The sequence below is a fragment of the Musca domestica genome, unplaced genomic scaffold (assembly GCF_030504385.1).
Source record: "Musca domestica strain aabys unplaced genomic scaffold, Musca_domestica.polishedcontigs.V.1.1 48, whole genome shotgun sequence".
In the NCBI taxonomy this organism is placed as follows: Eukaryota; Metazoa; Arthropoda; class Insecta; order Diptera; family Muscidae; genus Musca; species Musca domestica.
The window spans coordinates 7,180,839-7,193,607 of record NW_026712340.1 but is presented as its reverse complement, the minus strand read 5'-3'; the positions used below and the strand labels follow the sequence as shown (position 1 = coordinate 7,193,607).

At 34.0% G+C, this 12,769-nt stretch overlaps 3 protein-coding genes across 4 annotated transcripts; 2 read left to right on the top strand and 1 right to left on the bottom strand.

Moving 5' to 3' along the window:
* The first annotated feature begins 1,199 nt into the window (after positions 1–1,199).
* Positions 1,200–2,670, top strand: LOC131800354 (molybdopterin synthase catalytic subunit-like). The gene is made up of 2 exons (XM_059127809.1): positions 1,200–1,306; positions 1,371–2,670. The coding sequence occupies exon 2, from the start codon at positions 1,395–1,397 to the stop codon at positions 2,562–2,564; it is 1,170 nt and encodes a 389-aa protein (XP_058983792.1). The 5' UTR covers positions 1,200–1,306; positions 1,371–1,394; the 3' UTR covers positions 2,565–2,670.
* Positions 2,671–4,247: 1,577 nt separating this feature from the next.
* LOC101892847 (protein Vhl) lies at positions 4,248–5,504 on the top strand. 2 transcript variants are annotated; one of them, XM_059127810.1, is made up of 2 exons: positions 4,248–4,449; positions 4,835–5,504. In XM_059127810.1, the coding sequence occupies exons 1-2, from the start codon at positions 4,351–4,353 to the stop codon at positions 5,285–5,287; spliced, it is 552 nt and encodes a 183-aa protein (XP_058983793.1). In that variant the 5' UTR covers positions 4,248–4,350; the 3' UTR covers positions 5,288–5,504. The 2 variants fall into 2 exon arrangements, with proteins under 2 accessions (XP_058983793.1, XP_005181997.1); XM_005181940.4 differs by having other exon boundaries at positions 4,255–4,449; positions 4,874–5,504.
* LOC101892667 (WD repeat-containing protein 48 homolog) lies at positions 5,493–9,435 on the bottom strand. Its single transcript, XM_005181939.4, has 10 exons — positions 9,129–9,435; positions 8,842–9,061; positions 8,544–8,756; positions 7,905–8,477; positions 7,643–7,848; positions 7,477–7,581; positions 7,021–7,160; positions 6,765–6,960; positions 6,520–6,708; positions 5,493–6,460 (listed from the first exon to the last, which is right to left on the bottom strand). The coding sequence occupies exons 1-10, from the start codon at positions 9,171–9,173 to the stop codon at positions 6,341–6,343; spliced, it is 2,007 nt and encodes a 668-aa protein (XP_005181996.1). The 5' UTR covers positions 9,174–9,435; the 3' UTR covers positions 5,493–6,340.
* Positions 9,436–12,769: the final 3,334 nt, after the last annotated feature.

Here is a 12,769-nt window from a genome sequence, read left to right as displayed (position 1 = left end):
CCATGACATTTAAAAGTTGCGGCAAATTTGTTTCAACCAATCAGAAACGAGGTGTTTGTTTACATTTTATTTTGTGTCCCTCTCGTCGTAAACGAACGTCGCAATAAAAGTTTTTATTGTAAAACAAATAAGACTAAAATAAGTATTAATTGTAGTATTGCGATATTTTTTAAACAAAGAAACTTATAATGACTATATTTTACTGGTTTAAACCGAAAGTTTTCCGGAACTGCAAATGACAAGAGTCTAATTCTTGCACTACTTCCCGTGATGTGCTTTGGGAATCTTAGATGTTGAGGCTAACTTAATTCTTAAAGCTGCACTCCATTCTAACCTCCTTCCTTCATGTTCTTTTAATTTTTTACTGGTTTCACTCTTAACTTACTCTTAAATTATTTGAAATATTATAAAAAGGTACTTTTAGGGAAGACAACATAAACAAATTTGTTGTTTCATTCATTTAGGGCGAATTCTTCATTACAACAATTCGTTTTGACATTTAATGGTGCCGTCAGCTGGGCTGATGCGATTACCTAGTACATCTACCTTGAAGTCAGGCATCTGTATTTTTAAATGCTATCATTTTTAGTGAATAGTGTAACAGCTGATCTCACAGCACAGTGGGAACACCTAAAAAATGCATAGAATTTCTTCAAATTTATATAATTATAAAAGAAAACGATGTTTTAATTGAATCTGTATGAATAATATTAAATTTATTTCATCTTACTGAATACAGGATTCAAAAACAATGGGCCAAGAATCAGGCCAGGTTAAGAAGACTAGTTCACATACTACATTTTAGTGAATAAAGCGGTGTTTCAAACCACTTATGTTGTCGGCCGTTTTGTTTTGATTCCACTTGTGTTGTCGGCCGTTTTGTTTTGATTCCACTTGTGTTGTCGGCCTTTCCCTTTTGATTCCCATCTTTATTGAGATTTTCTTTCAGTGCTGTCTTTCTTTTCAGTGCTGCCAAGTATCCTTTGTTCTTTAGTTCATTCACTCTCTTGGTGGCGTCGGTTTGTAAATTGTTAATTAATTAATTAATTATTTAATTATTTATCGTATTTCGTATAAAAATGTATATATAAATATCTAGAAACAAATAGAACAAATGTGTATACGTGTGATTTGAGATTGTGCGTGATTTAAAAAAAAAAAACAATAAAACAAACCCGACCGTCAACATAACCTCCAATGCGTGGGTCTCCAAATTCCTTCATTTTAGATCAGCTACCTGCGAATTCCTTCATTTTAGATAATTTTTTTCTTCCATATTTAAGAGAAATAACTGTTTGCAGAACACGTAAGATTGTCTTTACTTCAACGTTTAAATTGGTGACATATTCATAGCGATCAATTTCCTTAAGGTGTCATTGGTATTCTTGATAAATATGAATTACCTCTTACTTACCCGGGAATCCTTGGATATAGGTTCCATTACAGACTTGGCTTCTTCTGATGCCTGTGGAACTACCTCGTTATTTGTTGGTACCACGCGCAGTTCATTAGGTGGCAAAAAATTACTATCTTTGGAATTTGGAGCATGTGAATCTATGGCCGAAAGGGAAATGGAAAATATATGTGGAGAATTACGATTTCGTTGGTCCGATATATGCAACATAGTAATATATCATCGTATTGGTCTGGTGCCAATAGGTGAGGCTAATGTTGTTATAGCAATTTCGTCAACGCATACAAAATCATCTCTAGACGCTATAGCCGTCGTAATCGATGAACTGAAGAGACGTGTACCAATATGGAGAAAAGAAAAATATGAAGGAGACGAATTTACAATGTGTGTTGAATCTATCGAAGCAGAAACATTCGATGAAAAGTTGTGTGACATACAAGAACATGTTTTGCCTTCGAAATTTGTGCAAATTTCCGCAAGTGAAACGGAAATCAATAGGCGAATACAAAGCTTTATTGAACGCAAACGTGAAGAAATTGATATCAATAACATTGTTGATTATATAAATCCCAATTATACAGCTGAAAATCCCAACGAAGAAACATCGTCATGTGCTCGCATTAGCGGTACTGTAATAAAACAGGAAAACTCCAAATGTCATTTAAAAGTTCGCCAAATAGAAAATAAAATGGGACCACAAGTACGACAGGATTATTTAGAAACATTAGATTCTTTAATGGATTCGAAGCAAAATCAGAAAATCAAACAAGAAAAGAAGGAATCACCAACAAATACGTTGTCAACAAAGCCATTCCAATACGCTCTGCTGGAGAGAACACGAGACATTGAAGAATATTTAAATCTAAACAATGCGGAACAGAAAACTATTCACCAGCGTTTGAAAAATATGGAAGATCGTATATTATTCTTAGAATCCATATCTCCAGAATATTACCATAATCTTTTTGATAAATCACAAAATAAATTTAGTATTAATGAAAACATTTCTGTGAGTTCCACGGATATGTATAATACAACAAATGGTTCTTCTATAAAACCCACATCAGCCAATGCCAAGAAAGTCTGTCGTAAAGTATATGCTGTGGATGATATAGATCGTATAATTGAAGCTGAGTCACAGCATATTTAGCTAAAATTATAATGATATTTTATATAATGTTGTAAAATAGTTATTTATCTTGCTAAGTCTAAATATACGTTCAAATGTAGTAGAACACCTACATAGTCAAATTCAATCCGATCAAGTAAAGATTGTTCAATTAATTTCAGTACACAAAGTAGTAAAATAAATAAATCCATATAGTAAAAAAAATTGTCCAAGAGAATAGAGTGGGGATCGCCGAAAACATGATTATACGAAGTTATAACCATAAACGGAATTCGATTGCTATAGGTTAAGAGCAAATTTGCTCTATGATGGAATTAAGATTATGAGTTAATATTCAACCATTACAACATATGTATGGACAAAAATTAGACTTTGTAGCGAAATAAATAGTTTTGATAACAGTTTTACCTTCTCTTGTTGTACCATGGTAACATAGCAAGTTTTTAGTCTATTTATTTTACTCACTTAGCTAGTGGCAATCGGTGTTGGAGCGGTAACATTCTGTCGTTTTGGACAAATCCAGAAATTTCGATCACCTTTCGGTCTATATAAAATTCAAACAAATGAGATTAAATTTTTGCATCTTAATTTGGAAATGACACTAAGCGGGCATAGACAAAGGGCTGTAAAGTAGTTTTACAAACCATTTTTACGTATATATTGGACCATGGATAAAACGAATGAAAAAGAGAATTGCTTTGCTCAGAATGTACGGAACTGAAAAACTAATAAAAATCTCAAAATTAGATGACAATCCTTTAAAATCCAGATAAAAGCCAATCAGAAACTACTAGCATAGACAAATGAAGATATAGACAACGAAAAGTTATTTTTTTTTTTTTTTTTTTATTCAGGTGCCTCATCATGATTTGCATAGTCAATATGCTGATTTACGCGTACAATCCACTCGAAGCCGTTTTTCTAGAATTTCACTTGATTATTCCCTAATTTTCGATGTCATCATGTACTTTTTACATTTTTTTATTATAGAACAATTTTCAACTGACAAATATCCTACAGTTTTTGTTATTTTTAAAGTTATAGAATTATTGAGTGACTTCAATATTCTCACTCAAACCCCTAAAACGATATAGACGACATTTGCTGATTCTATTTTTTTATTTATTTTTTTTTTTTTTTGAGATAAACGGTGCTTTGTATATGCTACGGCGATTTGTCTATGTTACTAGTCTGCTCTAGAATTACAAGAATGTAAAACTTAAAAAAAATTGCAAAATTTAACTGGAATTTTTTGTTTTTTTTTTATTTTTACACAAAAATTGCTTTGTTTCGGACCCTGCAAGAAGCTCTTAGCTTTGCATTTTTTGCAGTTCTGGAACACAACAAATATTAATAAAAGTTACAGAAAAGGCAATGAAAATTAAAACGGAAAATTGCTGAATATAATTGCGTTGTAAAAGTGAAAGAGGCAAGTTCAACTGAGAACGATAATCTCGCCTAGTATAAATCAGCACTAATTATAGTAAATTTAAAATAATTGGAATGGTTTATACGCGTTTTTGTCCATGTTACTTTTATATTACCAAGATTTGGCAAGTTAACTTGTTTGTAGAAAAAAATTGAGGGGAATAAAACCACAAAAATTCTGTTTAAGTTTTTATTTTAATAATGTCAGAAAAGACAAAAAAGACCATTTTAAAGCAACTTAAGGAACTAAATGAACGAACAGTCTATATAGATATAGTGCCGATAGTTCCTTTAGATGAATAGTCCATCTGAACAAATTCGTTCCAGAGCAACGCAACTCAAAAGTAGTATTTATTTTTTAACTTTAATGTAAATATAAATGGCACTGGAATCGCCAGCCCAGCCGCCACCTAGATTGGCGGCTCAACATTCAAACGAACAGACACATGTATTTTTCCTTAATACTACGCAACGACAGGTAAAAGCCCTCAACAAGTACATCTGGAGAACAGCTGACATGGAATCCTTTCAATCTATGTGGCGTGTACTTTGTATTTTGAAATTAGGATAAAAAGTCCTATATTTGGATTTCCTGACAACAACTCATCCATATGAGCTAGACATTTCTTGTTCTCCTAATATAACTAGCTAGAAAATCCCTACACTAATGATAAAGGATAAATGTGTCACAATTTTAAAGTTGACCTTGATATTTCTTCAATATTAAAAATCGAGATGAACAACACATGAATGACTGATCGTGATTCGAATAAATCTACTAAAAACAATTTTTTTATTTTAAGTTTACCAAAATAGAGCCATTTCGATTTTTGGATAGCTTAAAATACTTCTTCAATTTTTAGCACTGCGATATGTTCGAAATTGAAGTATATTTTTTCCAGGTTAATCTATACTGGATGGATTTCAATGGTTCCCAAGACTTATTTACCACCTTGCCGCCAGGGGCTGGTATAAAAGCAAATACTTTTGTAACACATCCATGGCTATTTCGTGACGCCCGGACTGGTGAACGCATGCATGTGAAGCATCAGGATATATTTTGGCCACAATTGTATCGCGTAAAGAATGCAGGACAATGGCTACCATGCCGAAAGCTAATAGCAATACATCCACCTGTTACACAAAGCCTGCGTACAAGATGTCTATGGCGTTTTTCTGAACTAATTTATGGTAAAAACGACGAATTTTTATTAAGTTTGAATTTACCTCGAACTTTGTATAATGATGTTAAATCGGTATTATCATTAATTGAGAAACACAGGTCTATTGGCATGGGCAGACGAAGAAATAGTTAGCAATATGGGCTCGTAGCCACCATTAAGCCCATTAGGCATATGCACTGAACGACATTGGGAAAACTTCTGGTGGTAATAAAAAACTAATTGATCAAACACTAGATGCCATATGAACCAACAATATCCCATTGCAATCGAGATAACTTCGGTGCACTCAATTTAAAATTTGAATGTGATTTTGAATTAAAAAAACCTTTTTACAATATTCTTTAAAAAATTGTATTTTCTTTATTATAAGTCAATTGCCTGCTTTTATTGGGCATCATCATTATTTTTAGCATTATCATATTTGAATATGTGTGTTTAATTTTTATTATAGCTACAAATTGGATAACAACACTTTCTTCCTTTCAATTCTTTCCATATTTTTTTAATATTTGTGAAATATGTTTTACTTAGTCTGTCGCTTTTAAATAATTTACGTTAATGTTAAGATCTTAAGCATATATGTATGAATCTATGTAATAATTATTTTTAAAATATATAAATGTCGAAAAGTTGTTACAATGTGAGAAAAAGAACAAAAGACAATCCCATTCGCCGCAGAATAACACGATCTGTACAAAGATTTTTTCATAGAAAAGTAGAAAGTTTAAGACTTGTTGAGGAAGAAATGGAATGAGTATTTGTTTTTTCTTTTTCGCTACACACTAAGTGGGAGAAATAATTGGAATGGCAAACGTTATGTGGTGTGGTATGGTTAAGACATTTCTTTGGGAACGGATTGCCAATTTTTGTTTTTATATTTAAATCTTTGCTTTTTTACAAAAATTGCACTTCCTTAAGCTTTCTAAAATGCTTTCGGAGTAACAAGAAAACAACAAACTAAATAAAACATTTTTTTTGTGATCATATTAAGAATTTTGGCATGACCTTGTGTTTGTTGTCTCCACAGATTCCATACACTTGTAGTCACGTGCTTGGGTTGGATGTAAGTATGTGAATGACAATGACACGCACATACAAACACGTGTCCCTTATAATTTGTCTTGTGCCTTATCATCAGCTGAAATTTAGAGAATCACATAAACTGTTGCTCCTACCATTGTTTATTCAAAGTTTTCCATCATATGAAAAATTTGGCTTAGTTTTGTACTGGAATGTGAGATCGGTTTGTTGTTGCTTCCAAATAAAGTGTCGAACAGTACGCAAGTCCATGTTTGGATCAACCACCTGAAACCATTAAATAATGAAATTATATTTGGAAAAGGAATGCAGAATAACAAACATACGACATCGTTGCACCATAACTCAATGCGGTCTTCAGCTGGAACCTGAGAACCTTCCGAAATGGCATCGCTGTTTTGTGAAGAACTGGATGCATTGCCGCCGCTAGGTGTGGTTTCGGCTCCCAAAACTTTATCCAGGACATGCTCACACACTTTACGACACTGTATAAATTCATTGGCCACCAAACGATCCTAAAATTATAAATTTTTATTATACAAATCCATTGCTCTTGCTTTGAAAATAGTACCTTCTTCGTTCTTTCCGGCTTGCCCATTGACGGATGGGGAGTTAGGAAGAATGGAATTTTTAAAAATTTCGGAGTGGTTTTTTCTATGACAACATCCGTGACCCATTGTGGTACTGTCTCATGGAGTAATGTGCTTTCACTTTCTCCTGCGGCATCGCGAACAAGTAAACGGCATACAGTTCGTCCCCCAACCTCGCTATAATACAATTTGACATTTTATAAAAGGTCCAAAGGGAGGCCTTGCTAAAAAAAATACCTGAATATAACCGGTGTATGTTTTGGTACTTGGAAAAATCCATTGCCTCTTATATCTTGTTCCATATCATTGGGTGGTAAGCTATGGGGTGGTGTCCAATATTCAAGCAAAGCTTCTAATAGCAATTTACCATAATTTATCTGAAAATAAATAGTATTATTTTAGCGTAATCCTCTTGTTTTAACAAAGGTTCTTAAACATTTGTTTTAGTAGTTTATGTTTAGATAGTCACTTGATTGGAAACCAGATCGTATCACCATCTCGAAATGGACGGACATTAAATTAATAAAATTCTTTCCGTAAGGCACATCGAAGGATATATGATTCAACACTGGCCATACTCCATCTAAAGGGTATACCAAATCATCGATCAAATCCACATATCCTTCTCTGAGCTGGGTTAGCTAGTATACATCATTTTATACCATTAAAACGTTATTTTAATTCATTCATTACCTTAATTTCTGACTGTGGATCTGAACATTCAGGAAGACCAGCTTCTATTGATACCCAGGCGGCAAAACAATCCACCTCGTCTTGGCCCAAAACAATAGTAGGCATCTATAAAAGGCATACAAATCAGTAATTATTTTTAAACAATATGCGAAATTTTTGGACATACCCCCGTTTTTAAATCAACAGTAAACCAATTGGGAATGTATACTTGTTTATTGCGCTTCTTGATTTCCTCTTCGAAATCAACTTTTCCTAGCTCCTCTTTCTTAACTACACGTAATGCATCATATATGGCTACATTGTCTTCCGTATCCCGGGTTACAATGTGACGTTTATCATTTAAAACAACACATTTTTTAATGGCAGCACCACCTAAAATCATAATATCAATTGCTATTTTAAATTATTTTAAGAATCGCAGTACTTACCTTTAATACATGCCAATTCGGTTCCTGTTGTCCATTGAGCATCCATGCCACCACTTGAATTTAATGTACACTTATCGTACAATGGCAGTTTCCAGCAACGTATATCTGAGTTCCATGTGGTGGACCATACCCCCGTCTTATCAGTGTTAAAGCATAGACTTAAAACCGGGGCCTTTTCTTCACAAACCACCATTGAATTGCTGGGATTTCTTAACTCAGTTATGACAATATTACGATCTCGACTGCCCGATATAATATATTGGAAGTTATCTGTCATTAATAAACTCCAAACACCCTCTTTGTGGACGTGGATAGTTTGAACACAGCGTTGTTGACCCAAATTCCAGATTTTTATGGTGCCATCTGAACTACCCGACACAACTTGATTGCCATCGGCGGAAACAACCAGGGCCCTTACATTTTCTGTGTGACCACGCAGTTTCATATTTCGTACACATGTGCGTGGATCCCATACTCTTAATATGTTCTCTGTGGAGCCGCTTACTATGACAGTGCCAGCTGGATTCATAGCTAAGCTATATATAGAGTCCTTGCAGCCGTTTAGACTAGATGCTGTGAAGAAATAAAATATTAAATGTTAAATAAAAGAAAATTTATAATGATATTGTGAATACTTACTTGTGACTGTATTATTGCTGGCAGTTAAAGCTGTTAATGTATTGACATCCCACAAAAAGATCGCCTTATCCAAGCCAGCACTGGCAACTTGTTCACGATCTTTTGCATAGGCCAAAGCCTGGACATAATCACGGTGGGTTCTTAGGGTAGACATGCAAAATCCTTTATGAGCATTCCACACTTTCACCGTTGTATCACAGCTAGCACTAATTACTATAAAAACATTCACGGATGCATTATTTCGTCTCATTCTAGGACAGTCAGTAAAATATTTCACTCCACCCTATAACATACTTACAATTACGACCATTGCAGCAGAGCACAATGTCATTAACCCAATCATTATGATGTTCCATGGACTGTATATATTTATCATTTGATTCGGAACGGGAGTTCCATACCCGTATTATAGCATCACGCCCGGCTGAATATAATTTACCATTGTTTGGATCTAATTGCATGGCATTGACACCATTCCGATGTTGTTTCTCCTCAGCATCTCGTATAACATAGGAGACCTAGAAAAGCCCAAAAATACACCATGTAACTAGAATCCTTAGATCCGCATCGCAACCGGCAATTAACCTGCATTTTTTTGCGTCCTCCACAACTTTTATTATGTGTCAACATTATTTATATGACTACTTCTCTACCAGACAAAAAATTACTTGTCCAACAGAGACAGAGAATAAAGTCGGCTGATTAAGGCACAAGGACACTACTGCTGTATCATCAAGAGTAGCTATTCGATAACAATGCATTCGTAGTAATCTTTCCACTCAGTACATTCAATCTATATTCAATTAAAGAGTTTTATTTCGGTATTTTCCGCTTTTCTTTCTGAATTTTTGTTAAAAAATTTTAGATACTAGGAATACGTAAGTCGACTCTTGACTAATCGGTTGATCGGCTTTTAGTTAGAAAAACCAGGGACACATAGTTCGATTAAATTAATCGATTTTTCGTATTCGATATATGTAAACCAAACTACCTATCCCTTTTGGAAATTTCAAATGTTAAACGTTTGGCCTGTTCCAGAATTGCAAGAATGTAAACATTTTTAGTGTGATAATCAATTTTTCCTTTTTGATATTGAGAAAAATTGCAAAAATAGTAGATTCTTGCAGGATCTGGAACAGAGATAATGATACATTTTTTACCCCTCACTTAAATTTGTACAAATGTTTATTTATTTTATATTTATAAATATTCAGAACTGCAACTTTTTTCGAAATCGGTTATTTCATGGTAGAAGAATACAGGTAGATGCATCAACGCTTGTGAACGCTTGTATGTCAAACAATGTTAAATGTTTTTTTTAAATATAAGTAGATTTTTATATGTTTTCTTATACGACGTCATTCAAAGGTTATTGTAATTCGCGTTTTTCAACAATTTTTTCAAATTTAAATAATTTTTCATTCAACATTTTCCATTCCAAAATTGGTTTGACGTTTCATTGTCCCAGCAGCTGTGTCGATGCGTCTACCTATATTCTTCTACCATGGGTTATCGCAATGAAAATTCTTACATTCTTACATATCTGGAACAGACCAATAGAAAATAAAATGTGGATCGAAGAAATTCAAAGAAATTATTCTACTTCAATGCAGTTATTCTCAAAAATATTTTTCGGATCTATTTGAAAAATCTTTTTAATTTTAATATCTGTTACTATATTTATCACACGATTTGTGTTCAAAAGCTAGATTTTAATAATAATTTTCTGAATTAAAAAATTATATGGAATTCTAACAAATTAATGCTATTTTCCAGAACCTGAAATCACTAGATTTGCAATTTTCTCCAGTATTTTCCTATTATAAAATAGCTGTAAACAGAAACGCACAAAAACGAACGCAATACTTTGAAAAATTGATATCATATGGCATCATAGCTCCACCTTGATTTTACTGTACCATGCGAGGACCCAGATAAAATTCCCATAAATATGGAATGACGTCTCAGGGCTATACATGTCTCTCCTAAATTGGAAACACATATGCACATGAGTATATAAATTCTAGACAATAAGGACCTTGCGAATTTGAATATTGGATTTAGATAATTATAGTCGATTTAAAATGACTCGTCTGAATGGGCTATAAACACAATTGGTAACTCTACCGGTTTCAGAGTTACCATTGTTAACAGTAGACACAGCTGCAAAAAGGTAGGTCCAAGTATTTTTTATACATCTGGCAATGCCATAATACTGTTTTTTTTTTTTAAATTTTATTAAGATATCCATTGTTTTTCGATTTGTGAAGAAAAGATTTAAATTTTTGTAGGAGTTTTACCGATAAACCTAGTGAACCCTACAACATACCAGACGTGCTGTTTTAAGTTTCTATTAAAAATTATTTAAAAATAAATTAGAATCATAAGAAAAAGACCTCCAAATTGCATAATTTTGCAATGGAGGATCCCGATTCTCTTCCCCCCGACATGGAGTTTGATGTCACGGAAGAGATCGCATCAACCTCCAAACAATTGCCGGCTTTTGCAAACTCCACTAGTATGCAAGAAAACAAGACAAAACAGAACGAACGAAAGAGACTGCGCCTAGAAAGTGCAATATCATCAATAAATGTATCGGATCTGGCTGAGAAATTAACCAACTACAACCCGCAGGACCAAAACAAATTTGGCATTTTGGGGGCATTGGCAGACATTGACATTTCCACACCTGTCAGCAATCCAACCACAACCAAAATCAATGTTCCTCCAAAACCAAAAATCTCCTGGTGCCCACCGATTTTTACATACAATGTCAACATAAACTCTCTAGTAGAGTCATTACGTGCCGCATCCCCACAGTGCAATTTTAAAATTAAAAATATAAATAAAAACAAAAGTAAGTTGTACTTTGCAGATTCTAAAGTTCATGCCTCAATGATGGATCTTTTAAAGTCAAAAAATATTCAGTCATACTCTTTCACACCCAAGGATCAAAAGCAGACATCCCTGATAATCCGAAACCTCTTCTCTCTAACTGAACCAGAGGCAATTAAAAACGAACTAGATCAGTTAGTTCCTGAAACAGTGGCCAGTGTCTCAAAATTTAGAACACCGACATCAATTAAAAACAACACTGATACGGGTCTTTTCTTAGTTTGCTTATTGCCAGGAAAGAAGTTTGGCGAAATTTCACATATTCGCCAACTGCAATACCAATCCATAATCTGGGAGAAACCCAAAAAAAGGGATACCTTCGTCCAATGCAGAAGATGTCAAGGGCACGGACATATAGCACGTAATTGCAATTGCTCTTACAGATGCGTTAAATGTAAAGACAAACATCTTCCTGGAGAATGTAAAAGGTCCAAGACAGACACCTCGGAACCTTACTGTGTTAATTGCGAAAAAACAGGTCATCCCGCCAACTGGCGAGGATGTCCCTCCTATAAAAAATATGCCTCCGACAGGAAAAAAAAGATGGCAGTAGCATTAGAAAACAGAGCTCTAGCTCAAAACAATGTATCTAAAGCATTAAACACATCAAAATATTCACCGGAAAAAACTTTTTCAAACTTATTTAAAAGTGTCACATCTATTCCCCAAGATTCAACCAAAAAACCACAAATAATTCAAGACTTCCTTAAGCTAGCAAATCTTTTTTTGGAACCTGAAGAGCTGACCTTAGAGCAAGAAATTCAAATATTCCTAACAGAATATAAAAACTTGTCAAAAACCGAAGCAAAAAAACAATTTTTAATGCTTCTTAACAAAGTTAAATTGAATTATGGACCATAGATCACTAAAATTTCTTACTTTCAATGTACGATCCCTTGTGGATAGAAGTCGACAAATAGAATTAAAAAACACACTACTTCACAATAACATCGATATAGCATTCATCCAGGAATGTCATCTCAGATCCAACATGCGTGTCAAAATAAGTGGATACACTTTTGTCTACGATAATTCTCCCACTGGAGTTGCAATTTTCATCAAGAACTCAATTCAATTCAAGAGAGTTTCCTTTCCGGCCACTGGCATTAATACGACACTTATAGAAATCTCATCTAACAATTCAACAAAAAAATACCTTCTGGGATCGGTATATATCCCGTGCAGTTATCCTGTACAGCGCCTCGATCTTGATCTGAATACATTACTTCAGTTATCTAGCAACTTTGATGGTTTCATCTTTGGAGGGGACTTAAACTCCAAAAGTCCAACATGGGGCGACTCCTACGAAAACTCAAATGGAAGAGTCTTGA